At 39.2% G+C, this 20,005-nt stretch overlaps 3 protein-coding genes across 4 annotated transcripts in view; all 3 read right to left on the bottom strand.

Annotated features, from left to right (window-relative positions):
* LOC102207740 (toll-like receptor 8) overlaps positions 1-3,533 on the bottom strand; it is a 5,040-nt gene extending 1,507 nt beyond the window's left edge. The window contains exons 1-2 of the mRNA XM_005723655.2: positions 3,426-3,533; positions 8-1,568 (exon numbers count right to left, since the gene is read on the bottom strand). Coding sequence (XP_005723712.2) covers positions 8-1,568; positions 3,426-3,428 — 1,564 coding nt within the window. The 5' untranslated portion in view covers positions 3,429-3,533. The remainder of the gene's footprint in view (positions 1-7; positions 1,569-3,425) is intronic.
* Positions 3,526-7,242, bottom strand: LOC102210376 (toll-like receptor 7). Its single transcript, XM_013908294.1, has one exon. The coding sequence runs from the start codon at positions 7,209-7,211 to the stop codon at positions 4,005-4,007; it is 3,207 nt and encodes a 1,068-aa protein (XP_013763748.1). The 5' UTR covers positions 7,212-7,242; the 3' UTR covers positions 3,526-4,004.
* A 1,649-nt stretch (positions 7,243-8,891) lies between these two features.
* The window catches only part of LOC102209884 (FERM and PDZ domain-containing protein 4), a 31,964-nt gene continuing 20,850 nt past the window's right edge, over positions 8,892-20,005 (bottom strand). The window contains exons 7-17 of one of the 2 annotated variants that reach the window (XM_005723576.1): positions 18,987-19,094; positions 18,487-18,618; positions 17,931-18,050; positions 17,648-17,784; positions 17,209-17,335; positions 16,884-16,973; positions 16,593-16,775; positions 16,288-16,420; positions 15,239-16,201; positions 12,197-13,402; positions 8,892-10,655 (exon numbers count right to left, since the gene is read on the bottom strand). In XM_005723576.1, coding sequence (XP_005723633.1) covers positions 9,400-10,655; positions 12,197-13,402; positions 15,239-16,201; positions 16,288-16,420; positions 16,593-16,775; positions 16,884-16,973; positions 17,209-17,335; positions 17,648-17,784; positions 17,931-18,050; positions 18,487-18,618; positions 18,987-19,094 — 4,455 coding nt within the window. In that variant the 3' untranslated portion in view covers positions 8,892-9,399. Of the gene's footprint in view, positions 10,661-12,196; positions 13,403-15,238; positions 16,202-16,287; positions 16,421-16,592; positions 16,776-16,883; positions 16,974-17,208; positions 17,336-17,647; positions 17,785-17,930; positions 18,051-18,486; positions 18,619-18,986; positions 19,095-20,005 lie in introns of both variants that reach the window. The other variant, XM_005723577.2, reaches the window with a different exon arrangement.

The raw sequence follows: 20,005 nt of genomic DNA, 5'->3' as shown, positions 1-20,005 counted from the left end.
TCTGTGCCATTAAGTGCCTGTGAAAATCCATTTCCTGAGAGGTTGAGACATGAAATATTTCCATAGCCCTCAAATAGCTTTGGAGAAATGAAGAACAGATTATTTGAGCTGAGGATGAGCACTCGTCCAGAGTCAAAGCACTCTTGCTTTATTATCCTGTGCGATATCTCGTAGCTAAAGTCTTTTGGAGTAGCTGTTATGGAAAATGAAATAGAAAGGTCTGAATTCTGGTTGTATCTGTCTGTTAGAGTTGGTGGACTTTCTATTGTTGTGGGATATAACCTGTTTTCTGAGAGATATATCATTTTTACGTGGGAGAAATGGCTGAATAAAGTAGAGTTGCTGTAAATAATGAAGTTAGTACCTAAATTCAAAGCAGATAGATTTTTTAGATTGTACAGAGGTGTGAGTGTGTCTGGTCCAATACTCTGGAATACCAAAGCCTCCAAATGCAAAGTTTTCAGTGACCTGAGGTTTGAAAAGTTTTGTGAAAGAGTTATTTTTTCTGGGTACAATCCGAGAGCATAATTGAACGACAGGTCAAGCTTTTCTAGCCTGTGAAGATAACTAAATGCCTCAAAAGATGGTTCCTCACCAGTTATAGATTTTAGTAAAAAATTAAATGCCAGATATAATACTTTAAGATTCTTTAGACTTTGAAACCAAGAGGGCTTAAGGTAATTTAGTGAGTTTCCTCCCAGGTTCAGTATCTCCAGCTGTGTCAGTCTTTGAAATGCATCAGGATGTATGTGAATAGAACCATTAGGGCAAGGAACACAAGGGTACGGAGCATTGTGACATCTTGGACAGTTGCCTTGTATATCAAGGACCTTTAAATTTAGCAACCCCTGGAAATCATCTTTAGATATGTTCTCTATTTTGTTGGAATCCAGACCTAAAATTGTAATTGACTGGGGTAGTCCTTTAGGAACGTGTGTTAAGTTGTTGTAAGACAAGTTCAGAGCATTCAGTTTGTCCAGTATTTGAAAGGGTTTTTCCATAATAGCCACAGACTTCCCACAGGGATTCCAGAAGTAGCAGTTTTTAGATAGAAACAGGTTTGTTATGTTTTTTAATCCAATAAAACTGTTGTCATGTAATTTATCCAAGCTAATCTTGTTAATTTCTAGCTCAAGTGTTTCCACACTGTGGGGGAGATTGCGTGGAATTTCAGTCAGACAGTTGCCGCTCAGTTGTAGTTGCTTGATTTTTGTGAGATTTTTGAAAGCATTTGCAGGAATGTTCAACAGTCTGCATCCATAACCGTCCTTGGATTTGTTTGCCCAGTTGAGATTGAGCTGAGTCAGATTTGTCAGTTTAGAAAATGATTCATCTTTAATACTCTTAATAAAATTTTCTGACAAGTCGAGATGTGTGGCATTACTGGTTATTCCTTCTGGTACTTCCTCTAGATGGCGGCCTTTACAGTCAAATTTGACTGTATTTGATGTTTTGTTGGATATAACATCACAAGGGAACTGCCGTGTCATCCAGGTAGGTGTAAATGCAGCTGGCATGATCTCATAATGGTAACACAGATAGAACAACAGCATCCAGCATTTGGTAATCTGTGGAAAAATGATGGAATCATTTGAATGAAATAACCTTAATCTTATAAAAGGGCTTCTACAAAATTATAACACTTTTTCATGATTATTGTGGTAAAAAAATAGATAAAAGAACACTATTTGTACTATATATAATGTTATATATTATATTACTATAACACTTTTATCATGTCAATTAGAGGTTCACAAAATACAGTGATATTGGTCTGCAGATTAGGTTTGCTTTTAGAATCGGCTTAAAGCTTATATTTTAGATGTGACTAAAAGTCTCAGATTGATAAATTAAATTTTTTTAAATTTGCAATAAATATGCAACTTCATAACTCATTTTCATGTAATGGATTACGAGACTTCCCAAAAAGCGTATTGTATTAAGTGTATTAATATTACATTGTTAATATATCTACTGACAGTTGTTAAAGGTTGACCCAAATTCATCCCCTCATCCCTACCAGGCTCGTCTGTGGGCCTTCCTGTGATGCAGTGAGCACTTCTCCTCGACTTCACTCTATTCACTCCTTATGTGACATATTAATGGATAAAAATCGATGTAATTTTTTCTGTGCATTACTGGTTTCCAAACTTTTTGTGAAACTTTTTTGTCTACTGACTTAAACTGTATATACCTAAACCGAATAGAGCCCTTATTAATGTTATCACAGTTATTTATTACACCACTGCTTTTCCTGTTTTGACATGTTAAAATATCAGCTAGGGAAAAGACACTGAGATTGTAAAGCAATCTTGAAAAAATTGTAAACCTGTCCTATTTGCAGCAGGTGGCAGTGGGTTGGAAGTCTAGTGAGAAAAAAAAAATCTTGTTCTTTCTTTTACTTATCAAAACAGCAAGTAAGGGGTATGAAATGTAAAACGATACATGTAAAATGTACAATTACCAGCCTAGAAATAATTTTAAAAATAGGAGATATGAAAAATCTTTCAGGTTGTTGTTAAAGTACTTTTCATGGGAGCACGTCACATACTTAGTGATAAGTGACATACAGTATCCCATAAATTTTCTAAATACATTTGTCCCATGTCTTCATTATACCTGTGCAATTTATTGAATTGAAATACCTAAAAAAAAGGGGCATCACTTTAAAATAATGTCACATTATTAAGCATTATTAAGGTATTACTAAGGTTTTACCAAGTGGTTAATTCATCATTTATATAGCATCAGTTCTCCTGTTATGCCATTTATAAATACAGGTATATTATCACTACTTTGATTATGATTACTATTAGCAGCTATGTAGTAGCAATTATAGCTGTACATGATTTCACCATGTCCAGCAGTGATAGCTGTACATGGCGTAACAGTAACAGATGGATAAACATATCTGCATCGGCATACTAAGGAAGAGCAGTGATGTATAAATGATGAATTAAGCACTTGCTAATACTTTACTAACAGCGTAATAATGCTTAATAGTGTGACATTATTATAAAGTGCTACCTAAAAGAAAGTCTTGACTGTTAAATGTATCTTTGACAGTTTAAGATAAAGTGTGGCTTCATAGCTTGTGTTCTCAAGATCGCCAAGTGCTGATTTCTAAAACAAGTTAAATAAAATGGCGATAATGATGCCATGATGTTTTTCTACACATTGGCTGGCAAGTTTTATTATACCTTTTAATTGAATATGTCAACACATTTCCAAACAAGCAAAACAGATTTAAAAGCAAAACACAATAAAATGATCAGTCTGGGTTTTTGGAGTCAGATATATCTATACAAAGTTTTGGCACAAAATCATAAAATGACAAAATCATCAAAGATAACATCAGAATGCAGAAAATCTGATTATTCTGATAAGTAAGTTAAAAGTAACTATACACACACTCAGTAACTTACCATTGCGCCTGTACTGTATTAATCCCTGAATGACAATCTTGAATTCAGATTTTCTCCTCTACCATTTAAAAATAAGTGGTAGTGGTTAAAAGACAAAAAACAAAAAAACAAAACCCAAAACCAAAGAAAAAAAACCCAACAAGTTGCTAAAAATCTATAAGGTGCATGTCTTGTATATCATCAAGTCAAATTAGCCGTGTAAACATCTCTGCATGTTCACATACACCCATCAAAATAAGGAAGGGGACTGTTGTACACAGCAGAATGAGCTGTCGGGGGGAGCAGCGTGTGAATTGAACAAATATGTCTGTTTCATTTCCTTCTTTCATGGTATGTTGCATTTCATTGCCAACTGAGTCTGAGAATCCCCCACTGGCATCGCAAAGAGTGGCAATGAATTTCCCAAATAATTTGAATACAGAGTTTAAAATTAGCACATCATTAATTATTAATATTTCATTAATAATAAAACTGCTCACATTACAACAGTTCAGTATTCACATGTAATAATTCATATACAGGAGTACATTTAAAGCAATCTAGAGAGAAGAAACTGCATTTTCCAGCATATTGTTCTCTTTACAGTGTCTCTTTGAAGAGATTGTTGTATTGTTTGTGACCTTCGGTTGCTAATACACTCCTCAGGCTGAACCAAAAGTATGGCTGGGCTTGAGGATTTGTTGGCCACTCTAGCACAGACCTCTTATACAGCCTCTTTCGTAATCTCAAGTACTTTGAATTGCAGGGCACTTTCTCTAAGAATATAAGCACTATAACATCATTTTTTTCATCCATTAGCCTTTGGTGAGCCATGTAGAACGCCGTCTTGAAGTTTCCCCCTTTGATGTATTTTTTGGTGAGAATAAACACAGTCCTCTTGCTCCTGTGGATGCTTTGAGAGAGGTTGTCAATCAGGGGGCATCCGGGCATCCAATCCCGGTCCTCAAGACAAAGCGTCAGTCGGCGGTCTCCACACTCCTCAAGATGAGCGCACATTTCCTTCGTCACCCACTCTGATACTGCAGGATCCTCCTTATCATAGATCACAAAGGCATCGTAAACAGCGCTCTGGGAATACAGGCGGCGGTAGCCTTTGAGCTTGGCCCTGCAGAAATGGTAGATGTACCAGACATCCCACATGAAGAGATGGCTGGAGATGGACAGCGTGACCAAGATGAGGACGAGGGAAGTCATTAGGGTGGAGAGGATGATTGACAGGTAGTGGTGCTGGCAGGCCAAAAGGTCCACTGAGATGACTGGACGACCTCTTTGTGCCCCTGGGGCAACGCAGGTAACATCCGTGCCCAACCTAGGTATGGTTACTGTAGTCCTGTTGAGCCATGTGACAAACCAGGTGGCATTGCAAGTGCACAAGAATCTGTTTTGGTGCAGAAGTAACATGTCCATATGATTAAGAACATCATCTGGAAGGCTGGATTTTTCAATGTACTGGATGTGATTAGAACTCAGGTCTAGATATTTCAAGTGGTAGGCACCCTTGAGGAAATCTGGTGTAAGCTTTAGGATTTGGTTTTTGTGTAAAATTAGTTTCTCAAGAGATGTGGTGCAGTTTGATAACACATCTGGAACAGTAGTCAAGCTGTTTCCACTGAGATCCAAGACTCGCAATGAGTGTAGAAGTTGCAGTTTCTTCCAGTTAAAGGATTTTAGTTTGTTATTTTTGATATACAGCTCAGATAGCTTCTCTGGTAGACCACTGAATACGTCCGATGGGATAAAAGGGAGGTTGTTATGGGAGATGTCAAGGACAGTTAGATTAACTAAATTCTTAAAATAGTTGACATATCTGGTGTTCCCATCTCGCCACAGTACATCTAACCGGTTATCTCTGAACTCTAACCTTTCTAGGGATTGACTCTCCAGCTCTGTGTTAGTGGAAGTAGAGATCTTGTTGTGATTCATCAGGAGTACCTTGAGGTTTTTTAAATGCCTAGTGAAATTAAGCATGTGAGTCAGACCTTCTGATTCAAAATAGTGGTTGTTGTTACTTATATCCAAGATGACCAGATTTTTCAGCTCTTGGAATGCGGTAGAGTAGAGCAGGTCCAAACGGTTCCATGAGAAGTCCAGATATTGTAAATTAGCCAGGTAAGTAAATTCAGAACCATTCAGACTTTGACTCATTGCATTTCCAGACAGATTGAGGCATCTTAGCTCCGTAAGGTTTAAAAATCGTGAATGCAGGAAGAATATATTGTTTCTGCTGACGTCCAGGGTTTTGCCAAACTGACTGCATTCTTTTTTGACGAAGGATGTAATAACTCCAAGCTCCTTGTCCTTGTATTTGCAGCTTCGTGCATACTCATCATATCTGAAATAATGAATCTCTCTCACGTCTTTGTTTTGGTACTCAGCAGCGGAAGACATCGGAGACCAGTCCAAGGTTTCTCCTCCGGACGAATCAAGTGCAATTTGGCCATCAGAGGGAGACGATATTTTGTTGTCAGACAGGCTGATTATTTTAAAGCTTTTCAATTCCATCAGAATACTAAGCTTTGTCATTTTAATGAAGTTTGTACCCAAATCTACAACCTCCAGGTTCGGTAGAGGTTTTAAATGAGCGATACTCTCTTTAGTTAACTGCTGAAACACATAACCTTTCATTCTGAAAATTTTGAGAGACTTCAGAGAGGAGAAACTGCAACTCAGTCTTAGCGTTTGAGGGTACTTCTGAAGCTCGTAGTTGAATGAAAGGTCCAGTTCTTCTAGTTTACCCAGGAATTTGGGGAAAGCAGTGATTTCTAGCTCCCTTGCTAAAAAGTTTGATGAGAGGTCCAGCACTCTGAGCTCAGTTGTGGTGTCAAACCATTCAGAAGGCACACTTGTAAGGGAGTTGCTATGCAGCCGTAATGTTTTTAGTTTGGTCAGCATTTTAAAAGCTGTCTTGCTGATTTTCAATGGTGCGTTATTTGGACATGGGCTACATGGAAAAGGAGCATTGTAACACCGGGGGCAGTTTCCGCTAATGTCTAGAATCTCAAGATTAGTTAAATTTTTAAAGTCTTCATCAGTGACTTCTTGAATGTTATTGTTGTAGAGATACAGCTCCTTCAGAGTAGTGGGTAGCTGATGTGGAATGAAAGACAAGTTATTTGATTTAAGAGATAGCAATTTTAAATTGTTAAACTGTAAAAATGCATCGTCTTCTATATCATAGGAATCATTGCAGGGGTTACGGAAATAGCAGTTTTGACCAAGGTAAAGCACCTCAACATTTCTAAGCTCAGAGAGGTTTGCTTTAGAAAGATAATAAATATGATTCACTTCCAAGCTCAGAAGGATCAGATTTGAAGGCAGGCCTTTAGGTATACTGTAGAGCTGATTGCCATCTAGATACAGCGCTCGCAGATTGCTCAGTCTGCTGAAAGTATTTTCCTCAATTGTCACACTCTTCAGGCACATCTTGTCCTTGGGTCCGATTTTGATGGGCACACAGTTGCACCTCATGTCAATCTCAGTCAAGTTCTCCAAACCGTAAAAGGAGGTGGAGTTTAAACTCGGAATATGGTTGATGGTGAGCGTCAGGTTTGTTGTGTCTCTCGGGATTCCATGGGGGATTTTTTTGAGGCTTCTCTCAGTGCAGTCCACCTTCACTTCACTCCCATTGTTGATCTCGTTAACATCACATGGCAGAGTTTTCGGGTAATAGATGCCAGTTGCCAAAATAGGGAGACAAGACCACAGGGTGAGCAGTGCCACACACATCTGCACGGAAACATGAGAAAGGTTTGCTAGTAGAAATCTAATAATACTGTAACAGCACATTATAAATGCAAATCATAACAAGGGACGCTAAAATCAGCAACTTTAGTAATCATGGCCAGCATATTATACTTTACTTTACTGTACAATTAGGAAATAGCATTCTCTCGCATTTGATTTTCTACTTCTCAACAGTTAACAGCACCAAACTACATTTGACAGCTTATGAATTCTGATACTATAGAGTATATAAAAATCATACTCACCAGGTGGAGAAACATTATTTATGTGAGAAAACAAAAAAAAAGAGTCCAGCTCTGACTTGTCTTGTCTGGTTCGATGGAGTACTGAAAGACGTATAACACTAACAAACATTCCTGAGGTGGTCGATGAAAGTAACAGGTGTCTGTGTTAGCCTAGTGTGTGTAGAATTAGCCGGCATCACTTCCTACTTTCTTACAAACCACAAACATCCAAATATTTCATCTTTTACTACATCGTGAAAAGGCTTATTGGTGCATTTATGCTATTGCTACTGTAAAGAGGTGCCTTTAATAAGATACAGCAAGTTTAATACTCTGACTCTTGTTGTATGGCAGATATTCCATGGTATTATAAAACACAGCTGGGTGAGTTACAAGTTATTATTCAACTGAAACCAGTGAAAGGAAGAGTTTCATTTCTCATTAAATTTTAGGGGAAAATGAAACCTGTGGTGTGGTTTGGGTTTTACCACTGTACATGGTGGTGAAGTTATTTTAACATCAAGCAGAATATTTTTTTTGTTATCTGTGACTATATGACTAACATTCAGTCTCACCTGCCCAAATTTAAGATAAATAAATATGTTCAGTGGTTTTAGGTACAGTTCCTACCGATTTACAGTAGCTAGACTGTTTAGCTGTCTGTCTTTACAGTGAAATGGTGTGATTTACTACACCTATTCTAGCAATACTAGGTATTCCTGTCGGTCAGCATACCTCTTGTTAAATTTGGGTTTATAGAAAAATGTCTTGAGAACTACCGATGAAGTGCTTTAAACATTTGAAGCAGAGATCAACTTCAATCATTATCTGTATTTTCTTTAAGCACAACTAACATTTTAAAATTTCCATGTATCCTGTGAAATATCCGTATATTTCAAATGGTTTGGCGTAAACACTCTGAGCTGGATAACTGGTTTAGAACATGGTTTGAGCAATGGATGGACAGATGGATTGGTTTAATGTTTTTTCAATTCATTGCTCACTAGGTTGGCAATTTAAGTTTAGATGGTTGTTTGCCATAAAACAAGTATAAACATGCATGTCATCCTAAATCGAAGTGATCAGTGAGCACCATCAGGTCAATTTTGACCAGGAGTTCGCTATGTTGGCATTTAAGCACCTTTATGCTTATAGCCTCACTGAGCTGCTGGCTGTTGTCTTTTTCGTTTTACTCAGATGCATACACATAATGCACAGTGACTCGTTCTCAAGCTGTGCAAAAACATTCTTTCCAGCCCTGTACTGTAAGTGAAATAGGCCATCATCATCTTTAATGCAAAAAGCACTTTCACCACTAAAGCTTGAGCGAAAAGTAGAAAAAATTAATTATTGAACACACTTGAAACTAAATAAAGACGCTTTATTGAATGAAACTTCAGTAACAAACTTTTGTAGCCGAGAGATTGGTAATGACCAAAACTGTGAGCGAGCAGAGTGAAACAGAAACAGACAACAAAACAGTTCATACTTTTTAAAAAGTTTTAATTTCTTTAATGACATTGACAAAAATAACAGGAAAGTACTCAGTGTTTATGTGTAAAGTATTCATTAAATTAAGTGACTCAAGCAAATGAAAATATTGTACGCGTTACTTCAGCTTTATCATCTCTTGTCCTGTGCAGCGATTTGTTTAGAGCTTTATATAGTGTATGCATTTCTTCAGCTGTGTACTTTTTTTACAAGTTATAAACAAGATACTAATAAGTTTGTGTCAATCTACATGTTAAGCTGTCAATAAAACCAATAAATCCTGAAAATAATCCCTATGAAGTAATATTAGATAATATATTTGAGAAGAGAGTCATATGCTTTTTAATATAGGCCTTAATATAATCTATTTAAAACTTTCATTATTTGTATAATCATATATTTTCTTTACATAATAAAATACTGTATACACAAGGCAAGTTTTTTAAATTTTTTTCACAGCAGTTCACATTGGTTGTTAAACCCATGTCTCTTATGTATGGCTTTGAAATCAATAATCAAGACAAAATAACAGTTTTTTTGTTTAGCAGTGTGTTCAGTGAGTGAGTTAGTGTGTTTAGAATAGCAGACATGGTGGCAGAATAATGTGACAATGCATTCACACTTTGGTCACCGGGGGAGCCTCCTGAAGCTGCCTCAGCAGCTTTCAGAAGACACACGTAGTTCATGACGACCTCATCCACCTTGGCTACCACCTCGCGCCGTTCACTGTCGGTGCTCAGGCCTTCTACTAGTGACATGCAGGCTTGCGTTAGGCAGCACAGAGTGTGGAAGCTGTGCGTCAGCGTGAGCAGCAGCTCTTCTGGGCTACTGTACTCCATCGCCATCTGACTGCAGGCGCTGCTCAGCACTTTGGCCTGCATGAGAAGCAGCTGGGCGAACGTTTCCATGTCAGCCTCGCTGACCTCAGGCATGGCAATTCTGGAAGGGTGGCCTACACTTGAACGCAACACACCAATCATCTCTAAGGCATCCTTCCGTGCAAGTGCGAACCCCGTGTGAAGGCTGTAGGTTTTTCCTTTCATTGAGTTAATGTGAGCAAGCCGATCTTTGAGGCTCATGTTCTTCATATATGAGGCCATTTTGCTCCATTCAGCTTTGTAGTTTCTCAAGATAGTGTTTTCCTTGCCATAGAAAGAAACTGAGCTGTCAAAGTGCAGATCATGTGAGGTTATCTCTCCATCTTCATCACCGGCATGAGTATTCGACTTTCTCCTGAGGAAGCAGTGACTGAACGGCCCACGGCACTTCCATGCACCTGTATCCAGCCTCGGTGCTGTTTGCTCGGGCATCAACAGAGAGGCTCCTCTTAGCAGCTGTTCACCAGTTGAATTACAGGCAACTGAACCTTGAGACAAGCTCGTGGGTAAGGTTTTGGCAGAAAATGTCATCTGCTCTTTTGGGGGATCTTGAAACTGTAAATTCTGACTATCATTCTTCCCTGTAAGTATGGCTTTGGTCTTTTCAAACAGTACTTCTAAGCTCCTGGAACCTGGCATTAAGGTACTCCAGCTCCTCCTGAGCATCCGAACCCTTCGCAGCTTCCGGAGGCTGCCTGTTGTTGGGTCACATGAAGATCCGCTTGAGGGAAAAGCCAGGGTGTGTGGGTCGGGCTCAGGGCTGGCCTGTGTTAGCCCTTTGGGCTCTGTGCTACTTTGTAATGATGAAGGTGACATGATTGTGGTGGTGGTACTGGTCTCATTACAGAGAGCTAAAGATGACTCTTTCCCAGCCTTCTTCAGCTGTGTGCAAGCTACACTAGGGGTAGTAGGAAAACAAAGAGAACTGTTAAGCATCTACCTTAACATTAACACAATGTTCTTCAGTCTCACTGTATTATTGGTTCCAGTGATAGAAAAGACATATAGTGCACAATTAAGAAGGAATCTCTTAATCCTGGTGTAACTGATGGAAAATGTTATAGAGACATATTATCAATCTAGTCCATATGAGAATATCACAACAGCTAGTTAGCTTAGCATTGCAAAAGACTTTGGAGACAAGGAAATTGGCTCACCAAGCTCAGTCCAAAGGCAACAAAATGTACTTATGAGCAATCATGAAAAACTTAGCTTACATTAATACTTTGTTTCTTGTTTGATGAAGCTGTACAAAGTGCAGAAAGTCAAGAGGTAACATTTAGGACAATAACTTATAGATGTATTCATACTTTCTCCTTGTCTCCGATCTTTACGGTAAGCTAAGCCAACAAAGCGATGTGAAGCAACAGATATAAGAGTAGCATCAGTTGTAATATTACTGCAAGCGGAATGCGATTAAGATTAATACCCAATATGTTGAGTGGTTCGTTTAAGAAAAAAGCGCAATGTATATTGGCAAGTAATTTCAAACACATAAAAACAACAACATATTTATCCTCTGCTTGTATGTAGCTATGCTTATTGATCTGATTGTCAAATTTCCTAAATTTTGAAACATCTTTATATGTTGCAGTCCAAAGTACAGGCAAAATAGATTATGTGTGTTGTTCTCATAGCCATAATAAATGTCTAAAAGGAAAATTAAAATCAGCAAGTGCATATAACACCAAGCAGTTCACAGATATCAGTCTTTGTATTAAAAAATACAGTAAAATCTCATATGTATTTCCATGGAAAGCCTTTAAAGGCCTGTGGACTATCCAGTTTAGTTCTTAATAGATCATCCTGACTGATATCTTGGGCTGTTATGGAATATCACAATTACATCAATGTCAGCATGTGTGTTGTTCAGTGGACTGACGTGAATACTGCCGAAAAGATGCCCACAGAAATTTGGTGTCAAGACACCCAAGTTTGTTCTGACTCCATAATTTCAGCAATGACTGCAGCACATGAAGCAGACTGTCATCACAGTTGAGCGGATATGCAGAGTCAAAGAGTGTCATCACAGTAAAAGGCGAACTATTTTGTCAAATATGTTAGGGGAAAGTTATTAAAAACCTGCAGTGACCCAGAAGTCCTGTATTGTCAGACACTGGTAAGACTGCTTCTTGTTACATTTATATATTGCAATCTCTTAGTGCTGTGTGTGTTATAAGCAAAATTTGATTCCCTTCTGGTTATACAGATGAGGGGTAGAAAAAGATATCACTGACACAAAAGCAAAATCTATCTATAGGCATCTGCCTTGAAAGTAAGTCAGGCAAAGTTTTGTTTGTTATTTTGGTAATTTGTGTAACCTGAGGATTTCAAACAAATTCTCAACCTTAGATTTGCCTGTTTTGATGAACTGTCTTAAATGTTGATCTTACCAGGTTACAGATTAGAGGTTCACCCTCCTGTTTAAGTTTACCTGTGGTTTCTTTTATCTTGGGCATTCTGTGACTGCTGTCCCGTGTAATTCCAAACCCAGGCTCAGCACTGGTAGCTGCATGGATCTTCCTCAGCAGGGTGGGGTCCATAGAGTGGCTGACCTTCCCTTGCCCGTGGGCCCCATAAGCCTTCTCCTCCGCAGTGACATAACTCAGCCCCTTGAGCGAAGATTCGGACAGTACATGCATATTGTCTGTGGCACAAAGGGGAGAGTCCATAGGGGTGACACAGCTGCTGCTCCCGGTGCTACAGCCTGCATCTATTGAGGAACACTGCGAGCTTTGGAGAGAATGAATGCCTTCGCTTTGAATTGATGACATGCGCTTGCTCACGTGGTATTCATATAACCGTGAGACATCTGGCTCCGACTGTGGAAGCTTCGTTTGCTGCCGCTCATTATCCTGTGAAGCAGCGTCGCCCTGTGCAGGGACGGGCCCTTTGGATGGGGAGATGAGATGGGCATTTAACTGTTGGCTTCTTTCATCTAAGTCCTGCTTCTCTCCCTTTGCTGTCAACCTGTCTGCGTGGGAAGCCTGTGAGTCACTCACACATTCTGGAGCGAGATTCTCAGCCATTTTGTTTCCAGGCACTCTCTGCTGCCATTTTTGATGCCTGTCTTTAAAATGAGTTCGCCCCAGATCAAGTTGGTTCATGTAATAGGAATCTCTCACAGTGAAAGCGTTATATTTCCCAACAAGATGAGGGAGCTCCTCCTTCGCTGAGTCTTGAGAAGCCGTGTTTGATTTGTCAGAATCGCAGGACTCTCCCTGGATTCTGCTCTCAGTCTCTCTCTGTTTTCCTCTCTGCCTGCTCATTAGAGAGCCAATGTGCATCTTAGTGAAGTATTCACTCACGGATTTTATTTCCATTGTCTCTGGCTCCATCTCGCCGCCATTCGAGTGAAATATCTGTGAGGAGGTGACAGAGGAGGATTTGGCCTCCTCCTCCTGTTGCTCCTGGGGTTTGTACTGCATAGCTCCTGCTCCACCATCACTGGGCGCACTCACCTCTGTCTTTTCCTCACTCATGGCGTGGTATCCTTCTGCCATGGCTACATGCATTCTCAGGTGGTTCTCTGAGTGTCTCTGAGCAGTGGCCAGCTCAGAGCTCTCTGTCATCTCTGAGGAGTTGGTCTCATTGCCAGAATCAGAAGAATCCGGACTAAATGCTCTCGATATTTCTACACCTGTGTACAAAAGAAAGACAAAAACCTCATTAAGAAATTCATTTGAGGCAAATGGAATATATCACAAGCCTGCAAGAGAGTGACAAATAATTATACGGATGATAGTGTAAATTACCGTGTAAATGATAGCTAATGTTAACTCGGGAATAACACATTTAGTAATAAATATAAATCATTACACAACAACATTCCACATAAGAGTCTTTAAAATATTCAAGTGTTGATTATGCATCTAATTAAAAACTAAGTAAGAAAGTAAATTAAAAAATAAATAAATCAATTCAATCAATCACACATCAGTCAATCAATCAATCATTCAAACAATAAAGACATGAGTTAATCCCAAAACAGCACTGGAATTATAAAAATATACACATCTGCATGTATTTTTTTTGTCATGTGAAAAATGCTTTTTTACAATTCTAAAAATATTTTTTAAAAATGACAAAATTATTGATACCCCTTAAAAATTTAAATTGTTGGAATTCTGCAATATATTTATATTGTAAGCATATACGTGTTTTCAGAGTTTGATGCTTTATAGCACTTTTGAAAATGGTCAGATGAGACACGAATAACTGTGTCAGTATAGGCAATGACTACCAGACTGTTTCCAAGCAGGTTGATGTCATGCTGGAATTATTATTAATAACTTTAAGATCTATGGGACTGTAGCCAATCACCCTGAACCAGGCAGCAGGTGGAAAACCGACTCAACAGAAGGAGTAGTCTGTATGGTGGGTGAGAAATCACAGAAAACTTAAAATACACACAAGCTGTCTTCCAGGTAAAATGGTATCTGGTCAAATGTAAATGATTTTCTAACTGAAAGTGGGGGATCCCGGAAGAATACCCAGGAAAGCCCCATTTCTGAAAGAGAAACTTAAATACATGGAACTTGCTAAAACGCTTCTAAGTGATGCCGAGTCATACTATTTCCGAGGGGATTTCCTTTAGACAAATGGAAGTAAATTACAGCTTTCACAAAAGAAAAGATGAGGCTTTAAAAGAAAAAAAAGCCCCATCATCATTGTGAGGTATGGGAAAGGGTCCAGTGCAGACATTTGATATGAGGCTGCTTTGTTACATCTACCATGACAGGTTATGTTGACACTAATTTAAAAAAGCAGATTATTGAGGCTTTTAGGAGCAAAACATTAGCTGTAGCAGTATCAGAGAGCTCTGTCTCAGTCCTAGGTCATGGCTTTTCGAAGGCATAATGGCTCAAAAACATGCATCTAAAAGTAAAACATAAAAGAGAATGAAATATTAGGTTGTTCTAAAGCGGCCTGCTGAGAGTCCTGATGGTAAGCTGATTGAACATCCACAGATAAAATAAACAACTGAAGGAAAGCACCTGTGAAACCTAAGAGAACAGGAACAGAAATCGAAACTAACTGCTGAGAAGTGTTAATGCTGCAAAAAGTTCCTGCCAAAAAAAGAAACTGCTGACTTAAATAGATATATTTGCCAATCTCGACTGATTAAAAAAAATCGTCTTTACATTTGAGGGTACCAATAATTTTGGTGACGTCTATAGACGGCTATTTAAGATGATCTATTTTCTGTTATTTCTAATAACCAACAAAGCTTTCACGCTGTGTACTGTGCAGTTGTGAAAACAAATGGGTCCACAAAACAGGAATGAATCTCAAACTGACACAATAATGAACACAAATGTCTTTTCTCTCTCTCAAATGAATGAAGAAATACTCACAAATGGAAACATAGAACAAAATGGGCTTTATTGAAAAAAAAAAAGACCAACAAATCAAAATGAATGGCTGGAACATGTGTAATGTTAATGGATGAATGTTACAATAGTATAAGGAGAACCTGTGCTACTCTCTGACTGTGCTGGACTCTGTTCCTCAGATGCAGCGAGGGCTTCGAGTGCCTGTAAGGTGGATACCACTGCATCATCCAGTGGCTTCCCGGGCCCCTCTGCTCCATGGGTGGGTACTGAATCTATGAGGGACACTGGGATATCATTGCAGGCCCCGTGGGCCCTTATCCCAGCCCCCTGCTGCTCCTCCTCATCAGAGCTGTCCCTGAAACCAGGAGGAGGAGCAGCAATGGCCATGTTAAGAGAGTGCAGCAGTACGTCATTGTCCTCCTCGTCATTACCCTCCGGTGGGGGAGGGAGGGAGGTCAAGTCAATGATGTCATCGCTGGACCCTGAGAGCGAGAGCAACGTAGGCTTGTCAATGTCACTCATCACCATGTCTTCCTCACAGCTGATGTCATCCTCGTCCTCTGCGTCATCTGTTGTCTCAGCGTAGCAGATATCATGCAGCAGTGGCTCCTCGATGCACTCAGTAGGACCAAAGATTTTGGTAGAGTACTGATACCCATCCTCTATCATCCTATAGTCATCTTCGAGACGTCTGTACATGGGGCTGTGATTGTCTAAAATCTCTGGGCCTTCATCCATCAGTCTCTGGTAGCCCAGATTTTGGGGGTTTACGCTGTCCAAGGGTGGGTCTCCAAAAATGAAGGACACCTTTGCACTTCTGGAGGAGTCTTGGGGTTTGGGTCTCGGGACATTCATATATGTTTGGGAACATGAGACTCTGCAGCACTCCACTCTCTCTGCATGGTGAATTGAGTGCTGGGGTTGGTGGATCTCAGTTATGTAGACTGGCTGGCCTTCACATCTGCCACGATCGAGGTAATCGCACTCTTGGTCAGAATATTCTTGGCTGCATCTCTGGTTGTTTCTGTCCTCGCCTCCTTTGTGGGGTGTACTATATGTACACTCAATGGGTTGGTAGTTCTGCTTTGCTCTCGTGGCGTGACCTGCAAAGAGGAAGCAAGACTTGATACAAGTCTATATAAAAACACCCAATTCTGATGAGTCATCTTGCGATCAGTTTTAGGCATACTTGTTTCCATGCTGTCAGTGTTTTTGGCCACGTTGAAGATGGAGCGTCGAGAGTCCACCAGCAATCTGTAGTAGCCAGCAGTCAAACAGGCCAGATTCATTGCGTCAACAGACTCCATTAGGAGAGTGATGGGCTGTGAAAGATGCACACAATCAGACAAAGGGAACAAAATAAATGGCACTAGTTGGTGGTAAAATTAGATTATAATGACTGCAGAGCAGGCTTGCTGTTGTTAGGGTTAAAGCAGAAAGTATTTGTGAAACAACATATTGTTCTCCTTTTAAAGAGGCAGAAGTTTTGTTAACCTTTACATCCAGAACATGTAGTTCCACTCGAACCCTGTTTTCATCTTCTGTGTACATCTCAATGCGGTTGACATGACTAAAGTCTGCCAGAAGAGCCACCAAGTTGGTTTTGGTGTTAATCACATGACTGATGCCATATTTCGGCCCCACCAGCAAAGTTACTTCTGTGTGCTTCTCGCCTTGCTGTAAAGAGGAAGAAGGAGGCACCGTAACTACCACTGCCGTTATGTAAATTAGCACAATGTGGAACAGGGTGAAACCAGTGAGAGGTGACAAGAAAGTTTTACTCACGACTAGTGTTGATTTAAAGACGCGTCCTCCATAAAGCCTCAAGTCACTGAGATACTTTAGATAGTGGACCTTTGCTTGCAAAGCAGTTAGCTGAATGGAGTAAAAAATAAATAGTATAAGGCACAAGCTGAAAATGCTTAAATTAGTTAGGTTAAAAAAAAGTGCAACACAGTCTGATCTACACAACAGCCCCGAATGATTTATTTCAAGTATTTAATACTCCACTAGGTGGAAGCCAAGAGTCAGATCTGGTGCAAGGAAAAGAGGAAGATGAATAGCCATACACTTGCAGAGAATAGACAAAAAGAGGAAAGCAGAAGTCTACCTTTTTACCAGGCGGCACCAGGTTTTGGTTGGTCTTGAGGATGTGAGTGAGAGCTTTTTTGATGTTTTTTTCTTTCATGCTAGACAGCACTGCGGGAGGCAGGAACAGCGCCAGACCCCACTCCTTCCTGCAGATGCGCAAAAACAAAAATGAAAAAAAAGGTCACTCATCCACTACGACAAACAGTCAATTAATCATTCTTTTCCTGTGATTGATTTACCCAGAGGCGGTGCGGGAGTTTATGGATAGGGTGCAGTCAAAATGATCATCTAACCAGAGATGTATCTTTTGATGTTGCAGCAGTGCTTGTGAGGTCATTATATCATTTTATTGTTTGAGTGGGCTTAAGTTTAAGTGTGATTTACAGCTGGTAGAAGCAAAATAGGCTTTCAATTAGATGACATGTAGTTGATTCCAGTGTAAAACCCAATCTACTTACTCAATATACTTCAGGGAAACTTTCTGGGACTGTTTGGTATTGATGGTTAGTATATACATCTGCAGAGCAGCCAGACGGAGAGCCATGTCGTATTTCAGCTCTGACCCAAATCTCTCTAATACCACATCATTACAGCTCTGGAGAAGACACAGACAGGGAGAGGTTACACTTCAGTCACAATTGTCGTCATGCTTAAACAAGGCCCTAATATTGTCTAAAATAACATAAATAATGTTTAATTCCATCTAATTATTATGTATTATGTGTATCTCCTGATATTTACCTGAACATATAGGTACTCAAATGCTACTGCATCTCTTCTAAGCAGGTCTACGGGATCCTTTGGGACAAAAGTGATCCGAAAAAAGCACTTCATTTTGTGGGACCCTGGCCTCTGCGTCACCTAGAGGACAAGTCAGAGATAAGGAAGGTCCTATTAGTCATTAAGTGCTTATTTCCCCAAGTACATTGTTGTACTTTCAGATCAGTACATGTGAAAAAATCCATTACATGCAAAAAATAAAATACAATAGGGTACTATGTAACATTTACAGTCATTTAATTAGTAGTTTAACATTTTTGAAAAAGTTAAATATGTCTTTGTCAAAGACTTTGGTCAAAAACATTCTGATAGCTATGGAGCCAGGAGATGTTTAGCTTAGCTTAGTTTGGTGTAAAGACTATGAAGTTGACCAAATGAAGACATTTTGTTAAATCAATACAAATATAAGTGTTGCAATTTCTTTTCTAGGATTGTTTTATCATCTTTATTTTTAACTTATAAAAGAGATACACTTTGGACTGTGTACTGACGCTCTGTTTAATGGCACCCGTCTCACCTGAGTTAGCATCTCCTGCTCATGCAGGAGCATGAGTTTGCTGGCAGATCCCTCAGCTCTCTGCTCGAGCATCAGAGAGAAGTGCTCGATGCTCTTAATAGATAGCTTTTCTTGCAGGGTCAAAATGACGTCCTGTCATATAAACAATGTCACGGTTAATACAACAAGCAAACTGTGCAGATGCAGCAGCTTTCTCATGCGCAGCTCAGTGTCATAGCTATAGATCATTTTCACAGCTTAGCTCATGCAAAAAACATGAGCGTTATTGAACAATCAGAATTTTTAACTGAAGTAGAAGAAAAATAATTTGGGGAAAAAGGAAAAATAGCTAATTAAAATACATTTTCTGCTTGGAATCATACTTTCACTTGAAAGGTTTTGAAGGCTGTGCTGAAGAGAGGATTTTCCACTTTATAATGTACATTCAATATTTAAAATGAACATCACTTAAGGTTACGCAACAGCATTTCATAGTGAAGGGGCGCTCTTCCACCACCTACCTTAATGGATGTGGTGCTGTCAAATTTAAATGATTTAGTTTGCCCGTTTTCCAGGTACACCTTCAGAACATTTGGCATGAAAAGAAGGGAGTTGTCCTTCACAGTTTCCTGAGGATATAATATAACATACGTGATTAACAGATTTGACTTTTTCTAAGTGAAAGTTAGCTAATTTGATAATCCACTGTGGTGCATTAGCTGGGGTTGGGTGGGAAATTTTTAACTGGAAGACACACTCAAGGAAATCAAAGAAAAGATAAAACATTTTGAGAAACATACTTTTATGAGGTGATAAAAAGAGATTCACACCACTGTATAGAATGAATGTACTGCCAGGAGACAGTTGACTTAGCTTTATGTAAAGACTAAATGTGGTAAAAGTAAACCTGGCTCTGTGCAAAGCTAGCACAACTTCTTCCACCTACTTCTATAGCTCGCTAATAGCTGTTCATCTCGCAATAGTACAAAGACTTCAGGAGGTGAATATTTCCTAACAAAGAAATGAAGTGTAACATAACGCTCTTTAAAAAATGTATCAGTTTTACATTGTAGTTTTTGAATATTTAAAGCAAGAAGAAGGTAACTTGTAAGTTGGTGAGATTGTTTTTTAAGGTAGAGCTTCTTATTTACAGCTAAATGTCACTCATAAGCATATGCATGACAGTCACCCTAATACTTTTTTGTTTTTTTATTTCAAAATGGTGTGCCAGCTGTTGTAACAAATATGTGACTAATGATGTTTGTTTCCATTTAATTTTCTCTTCTATAACATTTTTAAGCCAACAGAGTTCTGGCATTTAGAGTCAGAATAATACTGACATTTTACTTTACCTAACCCTAACCCAACAGTGTTTCCCCTTTTTTGTCAATGTTCTGTCTTTCAGTCATAAAGAATTTCATTTTACGGTTTGGGATTTCTAATATCTCTAAAAAAAAAAACCCTTCCAGCCTTAAGAATTCAAGTCTGCTTCTGCCATCTTCTATTCAAAGCGCCAATGTGTAACAAATGAATTAGTGTT

The sequence above is a fragment of the Pundamilia nyererei genome, unplaced genomic scaffold (assembly GCF_000239375.1).
Source record: "Pundamilia nyererei isolate P.nyererei 1_Seehausen unplaced genomic scaffold, PunNye1.0 scaffold00009, whole genome shotgun sequence".
Taxonomy (NCBI): Eukaryota; Metazoa; Chordata; class Actinopteri; order Cichliformes; family Cichlidae; genus Pundamilia; species Pundamilia nyererei.
Note: the sequence above shows the minus strand (reverse complement) of the source record. Positions and strands in the feature narration are given on the sequence as shown.